Below are 22,775 nucleotides of genomic sequence, written 5' to 3'. Positions count from 1 at the left end.
TCCCCGAAAGAGAGGAGGGTACCCCAGAGAGAGGCCACAATGTGGCGTGGGCAGAGGAGAAGTGACACAGCTTGACTGGCGGATACAGATATTTTGATGGGGGTGGGAATTAGCAGACCCCTAAGACTCCCTTAGGAGTGTAAGGGAGAGGACAGCAGGGCGGGGCATGGCAAAGCACCTGGAATGCCCTTCTGAGCCTTGGGGGAGGCGGGTGGGGAGGACGCTTGAGGGGTTTTCGGTAGAAAAGTGGGTGCTGAGGCTTGCAGCTTTGACGTATCCCTGTGGCTGCAGAGGTTGGACTGGGGGACCCTCAGCAGGCTGCCGGCTGGTCCAGGCAAGGGGGGCAGGTGGTGAGAAGGGGCCAGTGGAGGGGAACATTTAGACATGGGGGGACGACATTCATTGTTTCTAAGTTGGAGCCTCGTCATGGCCTGGAAGGGGTGGCTCTATAGGATGAGGTGGTCTCGCTGACTTGCCTAAGCCCTGGGGTGCTTTCTGCCTCTGCTACTGATTTGCTGGATAACTGGATGCATTCTCCGCCCTCTGGAGACCTCGGTTTCCTCCTCTCTAAGATGCAGGTTGATGAACTGCCTGACTTTCTCTTGCCTTCCTCCACTTTCTTTGCAACCTTGTCTCCCTTTGTCTGTGTCCTGGGCACCCAGCTAAGGACCAGCCCTACCAAGGTTGTTGAGTAAAAATGAATGAATGATGAATGAATGGACCCCTTCCCTCCCAGAATCAGTGGCCCACTTTACTTCTGTCTTCTCTTTCCCCTACCCAGTGAGGCTGACCTTTCCCGAAGCATGGTTTTCTGTGTCTGTCCATCTACCTATCTGAGACTTTCAGTCTGTCTGTCTGTCTTGCCCTGTCTGTCTGTGCCCACCTCTGTCTTTCTCTGCATCCCTCTGTGCTGTCCTATGTACTTCTGCCTTTCTCTGTTTCTCTCCATCTGTGTCTTTGTGCTGGCTCTCTTTGTGTCTCTTTCCCCTTCTTTTATTCTGTTGTCCTCTTTTATTTCTGTATCTGTTTGTCTTTCCTCCATCCCCCTTCCCTTTCTCTCAGTACTAGCATTTTTTTTTTTTAGATATCTGTCTGCTTCTCTATCCTTCCCCTCCATCTCCTCCTGTCCCTCTCCCTTTTTCTCTTGGCTTCATCTCTCCCTTCTCTCTGTCCCTCTCCCCACCTCAGGGTCCCCCCAGCCCTGTGGCCTCTGAGGGAGGAGAGGGGGCAGGATGGCATCTGCCAGAGTCAGGCAGGGTTCATCCATGCTGCTGCTGAGACCCACATGTGGGTCGGGGCCTGACGAGGCAGCCTTTCAGCCCAGCTGAGACCGAGCAGGAAATGCTGAGGATTACCTCATCCTCAGAACAAATCCCCTTGTTTCTGGCAGTGTCCATACTAGAAGCCGGGAGTGTCTTCCATCCATAAAGACCAGAGCATTAAGAAATGTTCTCTGCCGTTTCCCTTCTCTGTGCCTTGATTTCCCTAACTGCAAAATGCATAGGCAGCTGTGATATTTGGGGGTCAGGGGAGAGAAGGGAAAATTGCATTTTGTTCTCTGTTTTGGTCCTGAACCCACAGGGTTGTTTCTCCAAATCCTGGGATGATTGTCCAGCCCCTTGGAGTTTGGGGGACACGTGGGTATGCTAGATAAGTGGACATTTAGGTGCACCCTCAAAGTGACGTGACTTAAATATTCCCCATTTCTACAATGGAGGTGCTGGGTGGGAGGAGGGCAGGAAAGAAGTCTCCCTGGTAGTGCCGTTCAGCAATTCTGCTCTGGCCCAAGCTTGCATCCTGGACCCAAGCAGGCCATCTTAGAGGACAGCTGAACAACCACTGGTTGTGCCCCATGCAAACCTCCCATGTGCTTTGCCAAAGGCTTCTTTCCAGACAGAATTCTTTCCTCTCTGGGAGATACTCCACCAAACAGAATTGTCCCCACCTTCACGCATTTGCAGTGCTCCTTACAGACTAACTCTTAAGAAAAAAGCAAGGGTCGTCCCACTCTGGAGTCTGGAGCAGCTCTTTCCGAGTGTTCATAGTTTTGACATTATTATTGCTTAATTTATTATCTTGATGTAAACTGCTCTAGGTCAACATCATCAGAGAAGGAAGAGAAACATGATTTAGGTCTCAAAACGCGCAGCGCTGATTTAACGTAGTTCGACAACTCTGCCATGTCTCTGACCGTTTATCTTTCCTCTCTGAGAATCTCTGTGGGGTCTTGCACACCCCCTGCTGTGCTCGTGGTGAAATGGATGTTGGTAAAGGAAAATGAAATCGTAGACAGAAACATCCTTTTTCCATGTTGTGAAGAGCTCTACGAATGGAATGCCGTGCTTTGGGACATGAGCTTGTCCCCCGTGATGCCTTATGAACCAACGCGCATGGCCCCAGCGCTCTCGCCAGCCTTCATACCCCAGTCCTCACTGCCCTCAGGAGGCAGTGTTTCCCACAGCGCTCTGGCTTCAAAGGCTAGCGGTTGCGATTTTCTCATGGGCATGGGCCAGTGCTAATCTGCAAGGCTGGTCCCATCACAGGAAACTTGACTTAGCAAGTCCCAGGATGGGATCTGACTCAAAACAATCACACTTCATTCCTGATTCTTCTGCCATGTGGCCCTGGGAGGGGACTGCACCTCTCTAGACCTCTGTCTTCAGAAACAGGGGTAGGAACCTTGCCTTCCTGTACCTTCAGCCCCCTTAGAAGCCAGAGGCACAAAGCATTAGGAGTCTTTGTGAGAGGGCCAGGAAGGAAGAAACTATATTCCAAGGCTAGATGAGGCAGGTGGCTTCTCAGCCCAAGATTTCACCCTGGGTCTTTTCCATTCTGTGTTAGCTGCCATTTATTGACATCTGATTGCCTCATTGATTTCTCACAACAGCCCTGAGGGAGAGAAGCTGCATGGTCCCATTTTAAAGGTGAGGAAACTGAGGCTCAGAGAGTTGACATGACATCCAGGGTTACTCAATGAGTTGGAAACCCAGCATCTTAAAGGCCTAATACAATGATGTCTCTACTGGGTCTTCAAGATAGTGTCCAAATGCCTGAGCTCTCGTGATGGGGGGAGGCATGGAGGGTTGAAAACACTCTTAGGAGCCTGGAGAGTTTGGGTTTGAATCTCAGCTCTGCCGCACCCTAACTCTGTACCTTGGGTGAGTTATTCGATCGCTCTGTGCCTCAGTTTCCTCATCTATGAAATCCCTCACAGCATTGCTGCAAGGGTTGAATTGCCTAAGATATGTCAGGGGCTCAGACCAGTACCCAGCACAGAGCCAGTACTGTGGACACCTCTTACTCCATCATTCTCCAGCTGTACAGAACTCCTCTCACCTCCTCAGCCTTTGAAACGAAAACCTGATCATTTCCCTCCTTCCTTTTGCTTAAACCCTTTTCAGGGTTGCCTGATCTTTTTGGTCTAGTGCTGAAAGCTGCAGCACGACCCCACAGGCCTCTCCAGCCTCGTACTCCCCTCTCTCTTTCTGCTCTCCATCATCTGTGCCCATTTCTTCATTACCGTGGGAGGCTGGCACCTGACCCTCCCCTCCCTCCTCTCTTGGGCTAGTGAATTCCTCCTCATCCTTCCACCCAACTTGTCAGTGGCCAGTGATCTTGGCTGGGCTGGCCGCAGGCTGCAGATTGGGTCCGTGTCTGTTCCAAGGTCTTTCCACCCCCGGAAATGAATGCCTTCCCAGGGCATGTCCTTGTCCTGGTGGTGGCAGAGGTAAAAGCAGCGAGTCTTGGGCCAGAGCGAGTTGCAGGCCAAGCCCCACACCGAGGGGGCAGGAGGTATACACGCCACCCAAAAAGAATCCTCCTACACGCCGCCGCTGGGCCGGGCTCACATTTCTGAGCTCTAACACTCCTCTTTTGTAGCACTAACCCCTGGCGGTGCTTTTATATTTACTTGTGTCATTATTCTGGACAATCTGCTTCCAAAAGACAGTGAGACCCAGGGATGTTCTGGCAAATCATTTTCTCTGCTGCTCCCAACACAGTGCTGGGCGCACAGTATGCGTTCAATAAATACGCGAGTGAATGAATGAATGAATGAATGAATGAGGATTCCTGGGGTGGTCCAGAAGCGGGGTGGGGTGGACTTCTGGCCTCCCCCAGCCCACCCGCCACGTGCCCTCACCTCTGGCTGGGGACGGGGGTGGGGAAGGGTTCAAAGGTGAGCGAGACCACTGGCGCAGCGGGCGGACCATCTGCATCAAGACGCACGAGAGCGGCCAGAAGGAGATCGAGGCCTTCGACGCCGCCATCCTGCTCATCCGGAACCCCTACAAGGCCCTCATGGCCGAGTTCAACCGCAAGTACGGCGGGCACATCGGCTTCGCCGCCAACGCGCACTGGAAGGGCAAAGGTACCGCGCGGGCCGGGAGGGGACCCAGGGCGGGGGGCCAGGGGCGGGGCTTCGGGGCAGGGGACCAGGGGCGGGGCCCTTGGGCGGGGCCTCGGGACAGGGGGGGGCCAGGGCGGGCAGCCGTGCCATCTGAGGGCTGCACCCCACACCTCGGCGAGGCAGAGCAGGCACACTTCCCCCCACCCACCACGCCTCCAACAGCGCCGTCAGCTGGGCTTGATCTCTGAGCTGTCCGGGAATCGGGTGAAGGAGCCCTGTCCTGGGAGCCCTGGGTCCATCCCCGGGGCAGGGGCTGACTGGCTGTGTGACCACGAGGTCACCCATGCAGTCCTAAGAGCTCCCACCCAGAGCGTGGTTTCGGTGAACGCTCTCAACAGCTCTGGGGTGGGGCGCTCAGAGAGGTCAAGTGACTTGCCCTCGGTCACACAGCTGGGAAGTAAAGCTTTGGCGCCCAAGCACCCCCCGACTTCATTCAGATGATGAGGTCTCAGCCTTCACGCTGATAATTTCAGTATTACAGAGGGCTGTGTGAGGCTGTCACGTTTCTGCAACCAAAGGCAGCCCCGGGGTAATAGCCAGAACTCTCAAGTCAGGGGTGAGGGCTGCTTAATCTTCCTGAATGTCTCTGAGTCTCAAAACCCCATATGGTGCGACGGTGGCTCAGGGGCAGAGTTCTCGCCTTCCCTGCTGGAGACCCGGGTTCGATTCCCAGTGCCTGCCCATGCACAAAAATAAAAAAATAAAAAACCCATATGGACCCCATGATGCTCTCCATTACCATATAGAGGGTCACAGCTACTGAGCATTTCAACAGGGTTCAGTTCTTACACCCCCATCTGCCCTCGGCAGATGGCCCAACCCAGGCCCCAGAGCACCTCCGCTAACTGGTGGAGCTGGGGTCTGAACCCAAAGAATCTTGCTCCTGAGGGCATGTCCTTAAGCGCTGCGCTATGATGGTGGGTTAGATGAGGGGGCGTCCATCAGGGGCTCCAAACCGCCCAGCCCGGAGCCCCGGCAGGCAGTAGACGCCCCCACGTCCCCACCTCATCCAGCCTCCGGGCTGCCCCACCTGAGACCGGGAGGTGCTTACCTGCCCCTCCACCCCCCTTCACTCCCAACTGCTCCTGCCCCTCCCCAGAGAGGACCCAACCAGGGCGAGGACAATGTGACCTCGACACTGATGCCATTGACGGGAACACTTGGGCTTGCCTGACCGGCTGAGGCCCTGGGTTCCCACTTCATTCAAGAGGGGGCTTGTCTGTCCCTCCCTCTCCCTCACCTCCCCCAACCCCCCACCCCTGTAGAGGGGATGGAAGCTTGGACAGGTGGTGACATTTATTTCATTTGTTCCCAGGAGTAAAGAAGCCTCTGCATTGTTTATTCATAGAACAATCCAAAATGAGCATTAGTCAGGGCCAGGCTGAGAAATCTCTAGGTGCAAATGGCAGTCGCCTTCCAGGAAGCAGAAAATCCATTTGTCTTGGGAGATCATCTGAGCAGTCATCGGCCCTGGCGACACACGAGAATCCCCAGAGAAGCATGGACAAAATCCCACTGCCCGTTCCTCTTTTCTGGAGGGCCTGGGCATTGGTATTTTTTTGAAGCCCCCCAGCTGCTTCCAAGGTGCAGACAGGGCTGAGAATGACGGATTTATTCCGTTTTACTAATGGGGAAACTGAGGCCCAGAGGGAGGCAGAGACCTGCAAAGATCACATGGGCCCTAGTCCCCTACCTCCCAGGCATCCTGCCACCCCGAGTGAAAAGGAAGAGAGGGGATGACCCTTGGAAGTCCACACTGACCAGGCACTTAGCAGGCACGATCTCATTTCAACTTTCCAGTAACCCGAGGAAGAAAGAAAGGCTGCTATAATCATCAGGAACATTCCATTTCACAGATGAGAAAACCATCCCAGGAAGGGGCAAGTTGCTTGCCTAAAGCCCCAGGTGTTCACTCTGAACCTGGGGCTGTGGGGTCGCCACCCTTCTGGCGCATTCACAGGTTCTCCTCACCTGCAGGTTCAGACAGTTGTCCTGATTCCTAGCAGCCACCTCGCCTTTTTGTCCTGATTCAAGAGCCAGGAGCTTTCAAACTGATGCTAAGGGAGGAATCAGGACAGGCTGAACCAAGCGATTGTGGGAAAGGGGTGGTTCTGGCATTCTCATTTCATTTTGGGTTCTGGGGCCCTCACCTTGATCTAGGATGGGGAAGGGGCCTTTTCCCTCTGCCTCCTCCCAGGCCTGGCCCAGGTCTTCAAGGAGGCTCTGGCTGAGAGCCTTGGCCCAAGGAACCCAGCCCCCCACAGTCCCCACCCAGCCCATTTCTCTCATTTGCATGAACTATCGGGCCCCCGTAGGCATCTGAATTAGAGACCCTTGCTTTAGGGTCTGTGAACCAGTAGCATCATCAGCACCTGGGGAGCTGCTTACAGTGCAGATTCTCAGGCCCTGTCCCAGACCCGCGGAATCTTCTACTCTGCGAATGTGATTGGGCAACCTGTGTTTTAACAAGCCCTCCAGGGGTTGCAATGCACATTCAAGCTTAAGAACCACTGCTTGAAATGCTTGCTACTCAAAAGTGTCATGTCTAGAAATATTGCACACCTGGGAGTTTTATCAGAAAAGCCTGGCTCCGTCCCTAACTCAGTCTTAACTAAATCAGAATCTGCATTTTAGCAAGATTTTGCTACTTTGTGTGCAAAAGTACTTTGTGTGCACTTGAGAGTTTGAGAACCGCTGCTTTAGAACGCAAAGAGCCTCCAACACGAGTGTCATCCCCACAAAAGGAGGGGGTCACCCAGTCGTGGGGCATGGCCACCCCAACCTGCCCTTGTCCCCTTCCCAAATATAGCTGGGCAGAGGCTCCTGCAAACCCCCCTTTTGGTTCCGTGACATTAATTTTACAATCTCCCTGGAGTGGTTCCAAAGCAAAGTTTTATGTGATATGATTACACAAGGTGAATTGTCCTGGATCTGTTTAATGAAACAGATACTGTGTTTAATGATTCCGTGGAGAATTAAGTACAGTTAAGCTATTAATCAGGCCCGTCCCCAAGAAGGTAGAACGCAGCCCGGGGGGGTCCGTGCCTTGCCAGGTACACAGGTGTGACAGTTCCGGCGGAACCAGCCCTCATTACAGACGTTCCATCACTCCTCGTGCCTTTATTACCCAATTTGAAGGCAGCGATCAATTACCAGGAATCTGGTGCTAATTGCAGGCTTTTGTTTTTAATTTGCATTCTTCTTCTTTTTAATGCACTAACTTAGGAGCCTCACTGCAAGGAAGCTTTGCCAGGGGTGAGGAGGGGGGAGGGGCAAGCACCTGCTGCTGAAACATCAAAGGAGGCTTTGGAGGGAAGCTCTGACCCAAATGACAGGACATGTGGGGCTGTCTCAGAAGATGCTGAGGAGCCAACAACCTCCAGAATGATCAGAACAGTAGCCAATGTTTATTGAGCTCCTCCTATGTGCCAGCCACTGAACCAGGGTCTTTGCAACTCATTTCATTCAGTCTGCCCAGCCTCCCTAAGGAGGTAGGTCTTATTAGCAAGGTCACGTTCTGCAGACAGGCAGTTACTCGAGCACATCGAGTCACCTGTGCAAGGTCATCTCGCTCATATGGAGAGGAGCTGAGTTTCGATCCCTGGCAGTTCGACTCCAAAATAGCCCACGGCCTGAAGGCTACGTGAGCAGGAAGTAGACGGGAATGAAGCTCCCTGGGACCTGGAGCAGAAAGAGTGCTGGAGCAGTTGAGATCAGAGACTCCTCAAGGGTTTGCTAGAATGACAGTGGGAGGGGAGACAAGCTCAGTGTGGAATAGATGCAGGTTCAAATCCTGTCTCAGATGTCCCCAGCTTTGGACCAATTTTATGCTTCTAAGCCTCATCTTCCCCATGAAAAATGGGGCTACTGATTCCTATGATCCCAGAATGAAATAATGCACATGATGTGTCCCGCCCCCCCCCCACACACACACCTGACACAGGTGCTCAGGCCACCCACGGTCCTATCCCCCTCCTCACGAGAAAGAGCCTGGTTTCCCCAGGGAGGTTTGCAACCAGCCAGGTTGCAAATCAGCTGCCGTCCCAACTGTATCCATGGGTAGGAGACCTGGCACTACCTGGGGGACTCCCACCGCCATGCAGACCGGCCTTTCCTCTTCCTCGAGGGCCACCGTGCCACCCAACTTCAGCAACCGCTTGAGATGGTCGAGAGTGCTAAGCCTGGAAGCCCCGATCTGTGCGTGGCTGGCTGAGCAGGCACATCACCCATTGCGGCTTCTCCAGCCCTTGTCCTGCCTCCCCAGGACACTGCGAGGTGACTCCGGAATGGGGAATTCCGAAAGCATGAAGCAGGCCATACACGTGCCAGAAATGTTTTAATCACTCAGATACATCTGGTCTTAACCCATTATAACAGTACGAGCCCAATTAGCCAGATACAGCGTATATAATCTATTTTAAGAATAAAAAAATATCCTTGTCACCAGCATAAATATGTTCCAAGCAGCCCTGGTGTTCCGAGGGAGAGTGAGAAGCAGGAGCTTGCACCACAGATTGTGTTATATTCTGCAAAGAAAGAGGAGCCCTTTATCACATCGCAATTTGGCGGTTGGGAATTTCAATTTAGTTCAACAACCATTTATTGAACCCCTGCTGGGTGCAGTGGGAGAAAGAGGGGAGGAGCATGCTGGTGCCTTGGAAAGACTGAGGCCTTTGGAATCAGGCAGGTCTGACGTAGATGGTGCTTCCTGGCTGTGTGACCTTGGGCAAGTCACTTCACCTCTCTGAGCCTCAGTTTCTTCATTGGTGATGCATGAATAATAATCCTTTTTCTTTCAAGATAACTTTTAGGATTAAATGAGTTTAATGGATACACATCACCGTTCAGAGGACTAGGATTTAGTTAGTAAGAATCAACTGGGCCTCCCAACATAGCTTAGGGGACTCACTGGCTCTGGTCCAATAAACAAATCCCTCCTTGATGTCCCCTCTAAAGGCTGCTGGGTGTATTGCCCGCTGAGAAGCAAAGGGTCTGAGTTCTAGGTTTCTGAGCCACTTGTCATTGTGACTCTCAGAACTCCTGCTGCAGTCCCCCTTCTCTGTTCACAGTCTACTCCATGATTCCCAGCTTCTCCGTCAATCATAGTTTCAGCAGGTCCAGGGGCTGGCTGCCTCTTTCTTTGAGGACCCCCTCCAGGGCTCCCCAAAGGGATTCCCCCATGTTCCATGCAGCCTGTCTTCCAAGCCAGACAATCCCCGTCACATCCTCCTGACTTAGTGACAATCCATCCTTTTTCCATGACAAGGTAATAGACAAACAGCAAATATAAATGGTATATGAGCCTTCAATAAAAAGTAAGAAAGGCAGAAACAAATCTGTAAAGATGACACCATGCCATAGAAGTACATTATGCAAACAATGATCCCTAAGTTAGCCCACAGACAACTATAAAATGTGCTTTCATCAATTGTTGAGCATTTTGACAAATGTTCCGCCCCAATGCTAAGTGTTAATAATAGGGTGGTATGTGGAGATCCTATATTTTGTGCATGACTGTTCTGTAAACTCCCAACTTCTTTAATAAAGAAATAAAAAGATGACACTATAAATAATCCTGCTCGAACCCTGCCCTAAGGCACACCAGTCTGTTGGGGAGGCAGGTCCCTAAGTGGAGGGGGCAGCCTGGTGTGACTTCTGCTGTGGTGGAGTGAGAAGGCAGCAGAGGCAGCTGTGCAGCCAAAGGAGGTACCTGCCTGCGCCTGGGAAGTCAGGGGAGGTGGTACCTGACCTGAGAACAGAATAGTGACAGAAACAATGACAGCCAGCACTGTACTGTACAGAATGCACCTACTGGGGACGGAACCCATGGTCAAGAACTTCATAGACTTTTTCCATTTCTTCTGCACAGTGACCCTATTATTATCATCCGAGTAGATGCTAGTACTACCCAGAGAGGCGTGATAGCTTGGTGCTTAAAAACTTGAACTTTGAAATCAGATTGTCTGGGTTCAAATCCTGGCTCTGCCACTTTTTAGCTGTGTGGCCTGAGCAAATTACTTAACCTCTCTGTGCTTCAGTTTCCCTGCTTGTTAAATGGGGATAAAACAAAGAAAAAAAAGAAATTAACACAACATTTATAAATCATTCCATTCTACATATGCAATCAGTAATTCTTAACATCATCACATAGATGCATGATCGTTTATTAGTACATTTGCATTGGTTTAGAAGAACTAGCAACACAACAGAAAAAGATATAGAATGTTAATATAGAGAAAAAAAATAAAAGTAATAATAATAGTAAAAAAAAAAACCTATAGCTCAGATGCAGCTTCATTCAGTGTTTTAACATGATTACTTTACAATTAGGTATTATTGTGCTGCCCATTTTTGAGTTTTTGTATCTAGTCCTGTTGCACAGTCTGTATCCCTTCAGCTAAACAGTGTTATTCTTATTCCCAAAGAGAAGGAAGGGGCTAAGTCAGAAGAATTGAAGTGGGAAAAATCCAGTGAGTCTAGGGATTTAAGAGGATCCTCCCCTCTGACTCCCTCCTCTCCCTGACTCCTTCCCCTGTTCCGCCCAACTTCATCCTCCCAATTCCCTCCTCCCCCTTGACCCCCTCCTCTCCCCTGAGTCCCTCATCCTCCGGGCTCCCTCCTCCCCTGACTCTCTCCTCCCCCCGACTCCCTTCTCCCAAGTCCTCCCTCCTCCCTAACTCCCTTCTCCCTCCTCCCTCCTCCCCCTCCTCACTCCTCCCCCAGCTCCCTCCTTCCCCTCCCTCCTCCTCCTCCCTCCTCCTCCTTCCTCTTCCACCTCTTCCCTCCTCCTCCGGCTCCCTCCTTCCCCTCCTCCCTCCTCTCCCTCCTCCCTTCTCCCCTCCTCCCTCCTCCCCCAACTCCCTCCTCCCCTGACCCCCATCCCTCCTCTCTCCACAGAGTGGCCGGAGTTCGTGAGGAACTACGCCCCCTGGTGGGCCACCCACACGCTGGACTGGCTGAAGTTTGGCAAGAAGGTGCTAGTGGTGCACTTCGAGGACCTGAAGCAGGACCTGTTTGTCCAGCTGGGCCGCATGGTGCGCCTGCTGGGCGTGGCGGTCAGGGAGGACCGGCTGCTGTGCGTGGAGAGCCAGAAGGACGGCAACTTCAAGCGCTCAGGGCTCAGGAAGCTCGAGTACGACCCGTACACAGCGGACATGCAGAGGACCATCGCCGCCTACATCAAGACGGTGGACGCGGCGCTCAGAGGCAGGAACCTCACGGGAGTCCCCGACGACTACTGCCCGAGATGAGGGCTCGGCGGGGCGGGGCTGGGAGCCCGGAGCCAGCAGGGGGCTCGAGGCCCCTCGGTGAGCCCCACCCCTCAATCCTCTCTTTGGTGTGGGGACCATGCCTTGGCCGCAGTTCACTGAGCTTCCTGCATGGCAAAGGGGGCTCCAGGGGAGAAATCGTCCAGGCACCCCCCCACCCTACCACTCCCCGCGCCGCGCGGTCGCCATGAGGACACTCGTATGTCCCCTGGGTCCCGGCCCCCACCTCTTTCGCCCATCCGTGTTCCCCCAGCAGGAGGAAGGGCTCCCTGGTGTCCACGCGACAAGCGGGGGGCCCAATGGCAGTTGTTGAGGACCTTGAGGTGGCTGCCAAAGCGGCTGCTGTAAGAGGGACCCAGAAGCTCCTCCCCCTGGACTGAGCTTGCACAGCTTCCCCTTCCCTCCTCCACCCAGCCGAACCCAGCTTGGACACCCGAAAGCACTAGCAGGGAGGCTTCGCTCAGACCACGCTCAGTGTCGAAGCAAGAGTGCTGGGAAGTTCCTTCCTGGCCCCGGGTGTCTGGCCTTGCGGGTAGGGCGGAGGGGCAGTGGTGCTTGCGGTGGGCTAAGGGGGACCGCCACGTGGGGTCACTGGAACCGTGAGCCTGCCCCAGGTCACGCTGCTTCCGAGAGACTGTCTGGTCAGGGCTAGACTCCCGCCCTTTTCTTCCCCTCTGGGTCCAGGATGGGACCTCGGGTTCCTTCGTCTCCCTTCTAAGGTTTCTCAGGCACCCACAGGCCACTCAGCACCCCAGCATGGTCACAAGTCACGTGCAGAATTTGTGTGAGAGGGAGAGTCCCGGTATCACATCTCACCCTCGTGGGGCCCCACGTGTTGCTCTTACACTGCCCTTCTGACCCCGCAAGTGGGTCCTTTGCTCTCCAGGCGGGATACGCCGAGTGCTCCATGCGAGTGGAGCCGCGCCCAACGGACACCCCATCCCTCTCCCGGGCCAACGGCTCCACCTCGGCCGTGGTCCATTGTCCCCGCTGCCCTAGAAGGGAGGGGTGGATGGGATGGCTCGTCATTCCCATACAAACGCTGCTGTCCTGCTGCTGAGACACCAAACCAAAGGATTTCCCAGGCTCCTCCCCCACCTTGGCTTCACAGCCAGCCCCAGCCCGGCGCCCACACTAACTCCCCTTACTGCATAGATGCAAAAGCCATAGGTCACAGCCTCTTTGCTCTTCTCTCCGGAGTGGCCTTCCCAGGCAGTCCCTCTGAAGCCTTGGGATTCAGGAATGTGCTCGCTTCCAAAGAGCAAAGAGCCTGTGGAGGAGGCTAGCGTAAAGAGATATATTTTTTTAAGAGGAATTTGGCCAATACTTTTGGCACCTGGCCGTGCAGAGAGAAGGGCACAGGGATTGGACCTGGGCTCCCCTTCCCGACTCCTTCACCTGGAGGGTTTGGGTCCCCACCCCAGGGTCCAGCCAGGGGGGCTCTGAATGTATTTTGTACCTGGGTTCTTTCCTCCCAGGCTAATTTCTAGTCTTTCTCTAGCGAAGTGGTGGAGAGCTTGGCCACCCCTCCCGCCGGGAGGTCAGGGCTCTCTGGGACCCTTGCGCCCTACGCCTGGGCCACTTCTTTTGCTGATGGTCACCTCGGGCCATGAGCCTCTGAGGACTCTCAGGTCCACACCATCATTAAATGCCAGTTTTGTTGATAATCGTCCTGCGTGGCAGTGTTGTGCACACGAGTACACAATGGGGTGTTTCTCTGGGGCGTGTGCACGTGGGAGCGGGAGGAGGTGGGCAGTGGGACTGCCTTTGAGTGTGTGTGTCTGCGCACGGCTCTTGTGCTTCTGAGTGTGAAACTGTCTCCGTGCTCAGCTCCCTTGGGGGATATGAAAGACTGTACCCCCCAAGTCGGCGTGATGATTGGTGCATTTTTTTTTTTAGCGTGTGCACATGGGTTCCCGCACGTGGGCTGGTGCCCATGTGCCGGAGGAAATGGCTGGTGTGGGGCCCGCATGCCTGGGGAGCTGTGTCTGTGGAGGGCATGTCTTCTCCATGAACCTTTTGTCCTTGGTGACTGTGAACGGGTGGGGGAGGGTGGAATGGTGGTAGGAAGAGATTAGTAGAGTGTTGCACAAGTGTCCCTGCGTGGGTATGGAAGAGATTATCTAGGGGTGGTGTCCCATTTATGTCTGTCTGTCCGTGTGATTCTGTGTGTGTGTGCATGAGAGAGAGAGATTTCCTGAATGTGATGTCTGTGCCACAGATGTACAGGCTGAAGACAGAACAGGGCCCTCTGTTCCCTGGTAGATGGACGTGGGTCCCAGGTTCCAAATCTCCAAGTACCCCTGAAGGAAGGCCCTGGGTGCTCTCCCTTACCCCGAGGAAGGGCCTCTATGGAGAGGTGCCTGAGCCCCGGGGACTGTTTTCCAGCCAGAGGGAAGGGCAAGGTATTACATCCTGCTGGGTGGACAGTGAGGGGCTGGGGAGTGAACAGAGGTGGGGCAGGCAAAGGGATGAGGGGGAGGTGGCTTCTAGCCACTGGGACAAGGGTACTTAGGGAATCTGGGAGGCAGGCGTGGGCTTTCTCCCCTATCCTGGAGCCTCTGCAGGAGGAAGAGGAAGGAAGGGCTCAGAAAGTGGAGAGTGAACTTATCCCAGGACTCAGGGCAAGGATATTCTCCTCTGGGGCTTCCTGTTGGCTCACAGAAACCATCCTGGCATGACTGACTGAGTGCTGACGCTAATCTCAAACCAAGCCCTGATCCCGATGACAGACTGAGCCCCAACACCAGAGCCTTGATCCTGGGTCACAGTTAAACTCTGATCTTGAATGCAGACTGAGCCCTAATCCCTTTCACAGGTTGAGCCCCAGTCCTGGTTGTTCGGAGCCCTGGCCCAGGTCACAGGCTGAGCTCTGGCACTGGGCCCCAAACGGCAAACGGAGAAGTCTTCCTCGGCAGCAGCCCTGATTCTGGTCACACACACATCTGGGGTCCTGGTCTCACCGTGAGCCCTGATCCCAGCCACATGCTGAGCCCTCATCCCTATCGCAGACCAAACCCTGTTCTGATCATAGGCTGAGCCCCAGTCCTGGCCCTGAATGAGTGCTGGCCTTGGTGGTGCTCAGTCCTGAACCTGGTCTCACTGTGAGCTCTGCGCCGTGCCCACATCCACCCCTGACACTGGTCCTAGACTAAGCCCTGAACGAATTTGCCAGTTTTCCTCCACTTCTCCAAATGTTCTCCATTTAACCGTCTCCTCCCTGGCCAGAGTGAGAAAAGCCATGAAGCATCTAGCCCGAAACTCGCCTGGATTCCCCTGCTCAGCCCTTCAGATTCTACGCCGTGTCCATGTCGTCACCTACAGATCACCCAGGGAGAGAGGGGCCAAAGCACTCTAGGCCAGAGGTAGGGACCAAGGCAGTTGGTAACTTCTTTTCTTGGCCACTCCCTGCCCTTTTTATCATACTTGGTAAGTCATCTTGAGTCAAATCTTTCTATTTCAGAGCTGGGAGACAGCATTCACTCATTCAGTCGCGCAACAAATATTTACTGAACACCTACTGGGGCCCAGGTACTTCTCTAGGTTCTGGGGATTAAAAACAAAACAAAACAAAACAAACAAAAATCCTTGCTCCTGCAGATTCGCATTTTACCAGATACGGAGCAGGTACTTGTAAGTAATCTAAAAGCTTTTGGGGAGATATTGTCGGGGCAAACAAGGAAAAGGACTTGGGTCTCTGCTGACCAATCCCACGAGGGGGTAGAGCAGAGATTATGAACTCTGGGGACCAAGGAAATACAGTGACCAGCCCGTCATGCAGAGAGGTGAAAGAGCTGAGGCCAATGCCCCCTGCACCCTGCCAGGCTGTAAAGTTCCTTCCACACACAGAGAGTGACAGAGCCCTTGCACCTGAGGAGGGAGGAAAGCCTGGGATCCCAGTGGACCCCATGCATAGACACACCTGGGTTGGAGGCCAGAACACCTGGACTCTCCCCCTACCATTGCCTCCCACCTCTGCACTTCCAGGGCTGGAGGAGAACAAGCGGGCCCAGTATATACTGACTGCACCCGCAGAGCTGCCAGTACATCTCCAGGGATGAAGCAGGAGAGCGAGAAAGATGAGGCAAAGACTGGTGGGGATGGGGAGCTCCTGTAGAGGCCCATCCCCCTGCCGGGCCCAGTCCCGCTCCCTTCCCCCTTTCTCTCCTTACTATTTTTTGCTCTCCCAATCCCCCCTCTCTTTCTCAATGTTTTTCTTGGCACTGCTTCCTACTCTCAGCTTCCCTCTTTGAAGTCTCTTTTATTTCCTCCTGCTGCTCATTCAACCTCTTTCTTCTCTCTCTCTCCTTCCTTTTGTGTTTATTCCCATTCCTGATCTCTCTGTGTCTGTGTGAGTCCTTCTCCACCTCTCTCTGTTGAGCTCCGAGATCTCTGGCTTTGCTCTTTCTCCCTCCCTCCCACCCACCCCACCCTACCCCTGTCGTCCTCTCCAGACTCCTCATTGTCTTCCTGGAGAGTGGGGGTGACTCAGCGGGATCCAGACACAGTGAGACAAATGCTACCCGGGCGGGTAACCAAGGAAGTGGTTCCCTTAGCAACAGAATCTGCAGGCAGGCGCTGCTGCTGCCCCATCCCTCAGGTACTGCAGGAAGTCCTGAGAAAGAGGGAGGGAGAGTCCACCCTGCAGACAAGGGAAGTCATTAGGAGCCAAAGCGCTAGGGACCCTGCTGAGAGGAGGCTGTGGCGAGGGACCATCAGCGCCTGGCAATCTGGGGGCACTGAGATGTGAGATGTGGAAGGGCTTAGGGTCAGAGGGGAGGATGGAGTGGAAAGACTGGGGTGAATTCTGGGTATGGGGAGGGGAGGTGGCTTCAAGGAATAGGGTTCCAGGGACTGGGCATCTTCTGACAGACGGAGAACAGGGCGTGGAGAGCAAGTGAGCCAGGAAAAGATGCCTTACGCTGTCATCGCTTCCTTTCCCCAAGAGTTCACCCTCTCCTTGGCGTAAGAATGGTGGAGGGAAGGTGGAAACAGACAGAAATATCTCTCAATTCTCCCTGCGTTTTGGCAACGAAGATGATGGGAAAACAAGCACACCCGGGGGCGGTGGGGGTGGTGGTGAGAGACTCAGAGGAACGTGGCGATTTGCTCGGGGCAACCCAAAAGTTGGTGACAGCACTTGACTTCAAACAAGGGAATGATCCAAAGACTGTCCAGGAGATAGAAGAATCAGAAGAGGGTGGGATATGGAGAGAGCACAGAGGTGGGGAGCGAGAGAGACGTTTAAATCATTGATTTGGCACTTTTTCCCACTGTGGAAACAAACGTATGTTCAATTTTAGAGAAATTAGGAGAGGGAGGGGGGGAGACAAACTTGTCCCATGGCATGACAGCTTTTGCAGCTATAAATAACTGTCCGCAAAGCAAACACCTGTCAAGATGCACTCACTTCCAGAGAGACGAATTGGGTCCTCTGTCCACGCTGATATTGAAATGACTCCAAGGGAGTGATGGGGCAGGGGACAGAAAGTTGATCCGTGTGATTGTGGAAGCCATCTTCAACTTCCCCCCAAAAGCCATAAAACGTGCCGGCACGGAGAGCTGTAAATCTGGATGATAATAATATCCGTCCTCGCAAAAGCAACATGTTTATTTGTCACATTTGCACATTTACTGTTTCCACTCAAATTTACAGTGTGCCGTCTGCCAGTGTGCAGAGGGAGAAACATGGAAATGAGAGCAAACTGGCAGAACAACAAGCAGGAAGAAACGATCCAATATTTATCCCCTCGCCCCACCCCTCACACCCTGGCTGCCTTAAATCCAATTTCAAACAAAGGTGGTGATTTATCTGGAGGGATACGAGGCTCTATTTCAGGCCCCTGACAGCTAATTGAAATGAACAGCCATTATGGAATGGAATGTGTTACAGCAAAATAATTTTTGTGTATTTTGGAGTCATTTGCTAAACAATTATAGGGAAGGAGCAATCAGCCAGGAGTGAGAGAGGGTAGGACTTGGTGGGTCCCGGACATGTGCGTGTCCTCAAGTGGGGGATGAGGTAGGGGAGAAGAGGACACTGGAAGGTGACACAGGGGCCAAACCCTCTTCAGAGACCTGAGTTAGGCAGCTAACTGTTATCAAAGTAAACCGGGGCTTCCAAAATTACAGATGCTCAAGAGTTAGCCCGTATCTTCTGCATCAGATTTTGCAAAAAGATGAGACCCAGGAGTCAGTCTGTACTTTCAAAAGCTTCCCAAGTGATTCTCATATTCAACCAGGTATGGGAAGCACTGCAATAAGAGGCTGCATAGCAGGAGAATGCCAGGGAATGATCCCACAGGTTTACTGTGGGGCCAAGTTGTGTTTACAATGGACTTGCTGGTAACTACTGGCCCCGTTCTTGGCACCACTGCAGCCGGAGAATACAAAAGAGAGTTGATAGCATCCATGCAGCCATGCCTTTTCATGCGGTGTGATCTATGTATCACTGGAACTAGCAGAGCACTTGACGGATAATAGGTGCTAAGGAAATGCTTGATGAGTTTCTGAATAAGTGAATCAAGGAGTATTGAAGGATATTGAGAGATAAGCTACAAATTGCCTGGCAGGAGCCTGAGTGAGTCCCTTAGCTGCCCTGAATTTTATCTCCAGTTATATTGAATTGCTTTTAATCCAACCGGATCCCCAGAGCCAAGGGTGGGCTGCAGCCTACTCGTATTGTCTCACAAAATCGCTTGTTTGCATCGCTTCCCAAATTCGTGTCCCGTAACGTTACATTGGTAGCTTGAAATTGGCCATAGTGTGAGTATTTACACCACGGGAATTGGCAAATATTACAAATCAGGATACTTGCCGGTTGTAAAGTATTTACCAGCACTCCGCACACAGGCATGCATATCTTGTTATAGCTTGTCTTTTCCATGTCTTCATTCATACTCTCCCCTCTGATAGAATGTCTTAGTGACCTGGCTAGCATCATCCCCTCCTTAAGACCTGGCTAGGACACTTCTTCTTCCAGGAAGCCTCCCCTGACTGTGAAGGCTGGGTTCACCTCCTCGTCTCACCTTCCCAATAACAGCTCTGGATATGGGAATCTATTTTGATCACTTTGGTAACCTGGTATATGTGTGTCTCTCTCTCCCACCAAGGTAAGAGCTCCATTAGGGCAGAAGCCATGTCTTCATCTCTAGATTCCCATGTTCTCCCTGACACAGTGCCTGACAAAGCCTAGGTGGTGAGCAAAGTTCAGCTAATAAAAGAAGGAGCATAGAAGTGACATTTAACATCATCCACCAATCTCTTCGCTCTCAAAAGCTTTGGGGTGAATGAATGGAAGGACCCACCTACTCAGAAAATGGCCAAAAAGAAAGGGGAATGAGGAATCACTCATGGGATGATAATCGCTTGTATCTATGGAGTACTAATTATATGCCAGGCACTGTGCTAGGGGCATCATACGCATAACATCTCGGAATCATTGCCAGAACCCTGGGAGGCAGAGACTCTTATTCCCCCATTTTATAGGTCAAGAAAACTGAGGCTCAGAGAGATTAAGTACCTTGTCAACATCACTCAGCAAAGTGATAGAACTGGACTTTAATTTGGTTAATCACTGAATCTTAGGGGGGAAATTATATCAGAGCCAAGACCAGAAGTGGGTCTGGCAGGGTGTTTTAGTTTGCTAAGGCTGCCGGAATGCCTTATACCAGAGATAGATAGGTTTTGATAAAGGGGATTTAGTCAGTTACAAATTTACAGTTCCTTGGAGGAAAGGCAGCCAGCTTTCATCTGGGTTTCTCTGTCACATGGGAAGACACACAGAGATGTCTGCTGGCCCTCTCTCTCAGCTTCTGGGTTCAAACAGCTTTCCCTGGGGCATTTCCTCTCTGTATCTCCAAATGTCTGGGTCTGAGCAGTGTTGGCTCTGAGCGCTGAGCCGAGGCATACCGAGTTACTGAGCTGAGGTGTACTGAGTGACTGAGCTGTATTGAGCACTCTTCTGACTCTTCCTTTAAAGCCTCCAGTTGATTAGATTAAAAATCACTCATTGCAGAAGGCACTCCCCTTAGCCGCTGCAGATGCAATCAGCCAAAGATGAGAGTTACATGCTGATGATTTAAGTCCACAGCAACAGAACAGCTGGGCACCATCACCTGGCCAAGTTGACACCTGAAACTAATGACTATGATAGGGCATCAGGGAAGGGTTTAGGGATGGTGGTACATCCAGCCAGGAGAAAGTACTGCAGCAAGGGGGAGAAGGAAGAAAAATCATGACAAAAGTTGGCCCCTTGGGCTGAGGACCCATGGGGTTCAGTGAGGGTAGAAACCAGGACACCCCAGTGGAGCAAGCAGGGGGGCTGGTGGGCGGTTGCTTCTGGGTTCTTCGCAGCAATGTTGGTTTATAGGTTTCCATGGCAACTGCCAAGCACGACTCTCTTATTCCACAGCTCAGTGGTTCCATAGAAATTTTTTTCCCCACTTCCATCTCCGGCCCCTCAGCCCATGGAGGCAAGGTGAGACTGCCGGGGAGGAAGGAATGACTGGAAACCCTTTCATTATGGCATTGGAGGAGGGAATTTTGAATGTGGGTGGGGGCACAAAATAGAAGAGAAAGAGGGGCTTAAAACTTCTTAAGTCTGAACATCATTCTAGGAAGGAATTGCATAAAGGGGATTCTCAAGCCAGCTTGAAAATCTGTTGCAAACCTTGGTTTCTCCCCTCAGAAAAAAAATGTACATGTACTTGCACACATTCACACAGAACTGTGCTTATAGTTTCCAGGAGCATTTAGTCCCCTTCAGGCCTAAATTAGGAAATTAAAAATCATGTAATCCAGTGATTTCCAAATTAGGGCAGTGGAACCCAATCTTTGATGAAAACCAAATGTCAAACCCCAATTTCTAATATAGTGGTTCTCGGCCAGGGGCGATTTTGTCTCACCCCACCCCCACCCCCAGCCCAGGTTGGGGGGTGGCAATAATTGTCAGTGACGTTTTGGGGCTTCACAACTTAGGAAGAGTGAGTGGTACTGGCATCTGGTGGGTAGAGGCCAAGGACACTGCCCAACGCCCAGCAGTGCACAGGACAGCCGCCACCACAAACAATTATCCAGCCTGAATGTCAGCAGTGGGGAGGTGAGAAACCCTGATGCAGTACAATAAAAGGGAAGCTGCTCATTCATTCATTCATTCATTCATTCATTCTGTGAAGTGGGGAGAGTAGAGAGTGGGGCACAGGGCTCCTCTGGAGTTGGAGAACCTGACTTACACTTGGACACCAGTGTGTGAGCTGGGACCAGCTGCCAAGCATCTGTGACCCTTAACTCCTCATCTCCAAGGTGGAGGTTATTATAGGCTGTAGCTCCTGGAGTTGGTCCACCAGGTGCAATGCTCTATATGCATGGGGAAGAAGCAAATAGTATATCATTACTATTACTATTATTAATAATGGTATCAGAGAAGATTTCTCAAGTGAGAGAGCCCTTTGTTGTAGATTCAATGTGTTAATAATGGAGAGAAGTGTCCTTTACTGGCCACCTCCAGTGACAAAGGACATGATTACGTCAAGAGGTGCCTGGGTGAGCTGAAAACACAGCACAGCAATGTGGCCATGGCACCATTTCCCCCATGAAGCCTGTGGGCAAGACCTGAAGGGTACGCCCAAAAGGACTCGTGAACTTCTATCAACAATGTCACCAACTTCAGAGCAAGTGGGAGACCCGCCACAAGGAATTCCTTGAAGAGGACAGACAACCTTATGTGGGCATATCCATTCTGGTGGTTTGGGTAAAACACCACCTCATAACTGCATAGCTACACTTCCTACAGTCAGCTGCTCAAACCCCGACATGCATCTTCAGGGTGAATCGTGATTTTGTGGAATCTGTTACGTGGCCTGTCTTTGCTTGGGGTCGGCAGCAGAGCCTGAGGCAAGGACTCGTGTGCAGGTAGGTTAACTGAGAGGCAATCCCAGGGAGCAGGAAAAGTGAGGGGAAAAGGAGAAAGAGCCAGTGTGAGGCACATCATCAAAGTCTTGGCTTTGGGCAACAGGCTGTGCTTTCCCCGGGACCTCCTGGGAAGCATGCAGCCCACCCCCTGGCACCGTCTGCTGGGAGCAGGTGGGTGTCTCTGTCCATCAGCTCCCACCTCGCTGGCAGAGAGTTGCCTCGAGAAGCCGCGCAAGATGCAGCCAGATGGACGGACCGCGGTGGTTCAGTGGCAGAGTTCTCGCCTGCCATGCCGGAGATCTGGGTTCAATTCCCGGTGCCTGCCCATGCAAAAAATAAATAAACAAATACACATCCATACTTGTATTAACACATGAATAAAGAAATATTAAAAATAGAATAAAAAGAAGATGCAGCCAGACTTCCTGGCAACGGAGAGGTCCAGGGGCCAAAAGATGCTTAACAGGAAATGAACGTGAACCTGGCTTCAATTGGTGCACACCAGCCACAGCCCAGATGTTCCCAGAGCCAGGAAGTCAAAGCCAAAAGGAATCTTGGAAATCACTGTCTTTAAACCCTTTATTTTATAGGGGACCGTGGGGCCCAAATGACAGGAGGATGTTGCTTTGAGGAAAATCAGTGGCCGTTATGAATAAAGAAGAGCTGACATGAATCAAGAGCTGACCAGTACAGGCACTAACCTGAGCATTTTCTGTGGATGAGCTAAATGAAGCCTCACTGCAGCCTTATGGCATTGCACAGTTGGGGAAACTGAGGCTCCGCGAGGTGAAGTCACCTGCCCAAGTCACCAAAGGAATAGATGACAGAAATAGGAGTCAAACCCTGGCAGCCTGACTCCAGAGCTTATGCCTTTATCAGCTTATGAAGCTGCAGTCTAGGCAGGGACAGCCTGGGGCCACCAGAAGGCTAGCTGGAATCTCCAGAAGGCTCACTCCCTTGCATGTTTGGTGCTGAAAGCTGAGGGCCAGGATGTCTGGGGCTCCTTGGCTATCTCTATCTCCACGTGGTCTCTCCAGCAGGGAAGCATCAGGGCTGGAATTCTTATATGGCCGCCAGGGCTCACAAGGCATGTGTCTCAGGAGGGAGAGAGCCAAGGGGAGGCTGCATGGCCTTTTATGGCCTCACCTCAGAAGTCACAGGTCCACCCAGATGTAAGGGGAGGGGGC

At 52.3% G+C, this 22,775-nt stretch overlaps 1 protein-coding gene and 1 long non-coding RNA gene across 4 annotated transcripts in view; one reads left to right on the top strand and one right to left on the bottom strand.

Annotated features, from left to right (window-relative positions):
* The window catches only part of WSCD2 (WSC domain containing 2), a 53,464-nt gene extending 41,697 nt beyond the window's left edge, over positions 1–11,767 (top strand). Inside the window, exons 7-8 of the mRNA XM_077159106.1 lie at positions 4,169–4,369; positions 11,306–11,767. Of these exons, the coding sequence (XP_077015221.1) occupies positions 4,169–4,369; positions 11,306–11,658 (554 nt within the window). The 3' untranslated portion in view covers positions 11,659–11,767. The remainder of the gene's footprint in view (positions 1–4,168; positions 4,370–11,305) is intronic.
* On the bottom strand, positions 8,732–16,216 carry LOC143682294 (uncharacterized). Of its 3 annotated transcripts, XR_013175071.1 has the most exons (5): positions 16,113–16,216; positions 12,825–12,946; positions 12,522–12,671; positions 11,419–11,582; positions 8,732–8,934 (listed from the first exon to the last, which is right to left on the bottom strand). It is a non-coding gene; the product is annotated as an uncharacterized LOC143682294 (long non-coding RNA). The 3 variants fall into 3 exon arrangements; XR_013175070.1 differs by having other exon boundaries at positions 12,522–12,946; XR_013175072.1 differs by lacking the exons at positions 8,732–8,934; positions 11,419–11,582 and adding an exon at positions 11,879–12,241 and having other exon boundaries at positions 12,522–12,946.
* Between the last annotated feature and the right edge of the window lie 6,559 nt (positions 16,217–22,775).

The sequence above is a fragment of the Tamandua tetradactyla genome, chromosome 5 (assembly GCF_023851605.1).
Source record: "Tamandua tetradactyla isolate mTamTet1 chromosome 5, mTamTet1.pri, whole genome shotgun sequence".
In the NCBI taxonomy this organism is placed as follows: domain Eukaryota; kingdom Metazoa; phylum Chordata; class Mammalia; order Pilosa; family Myrmecophagidae; genus Tamandua; species Tamandua tetradactyla.
Note: the sequence above shows the minus strand (reverse complement) of the source record. Positions and strands in the feature narration are given on the sequence as shown.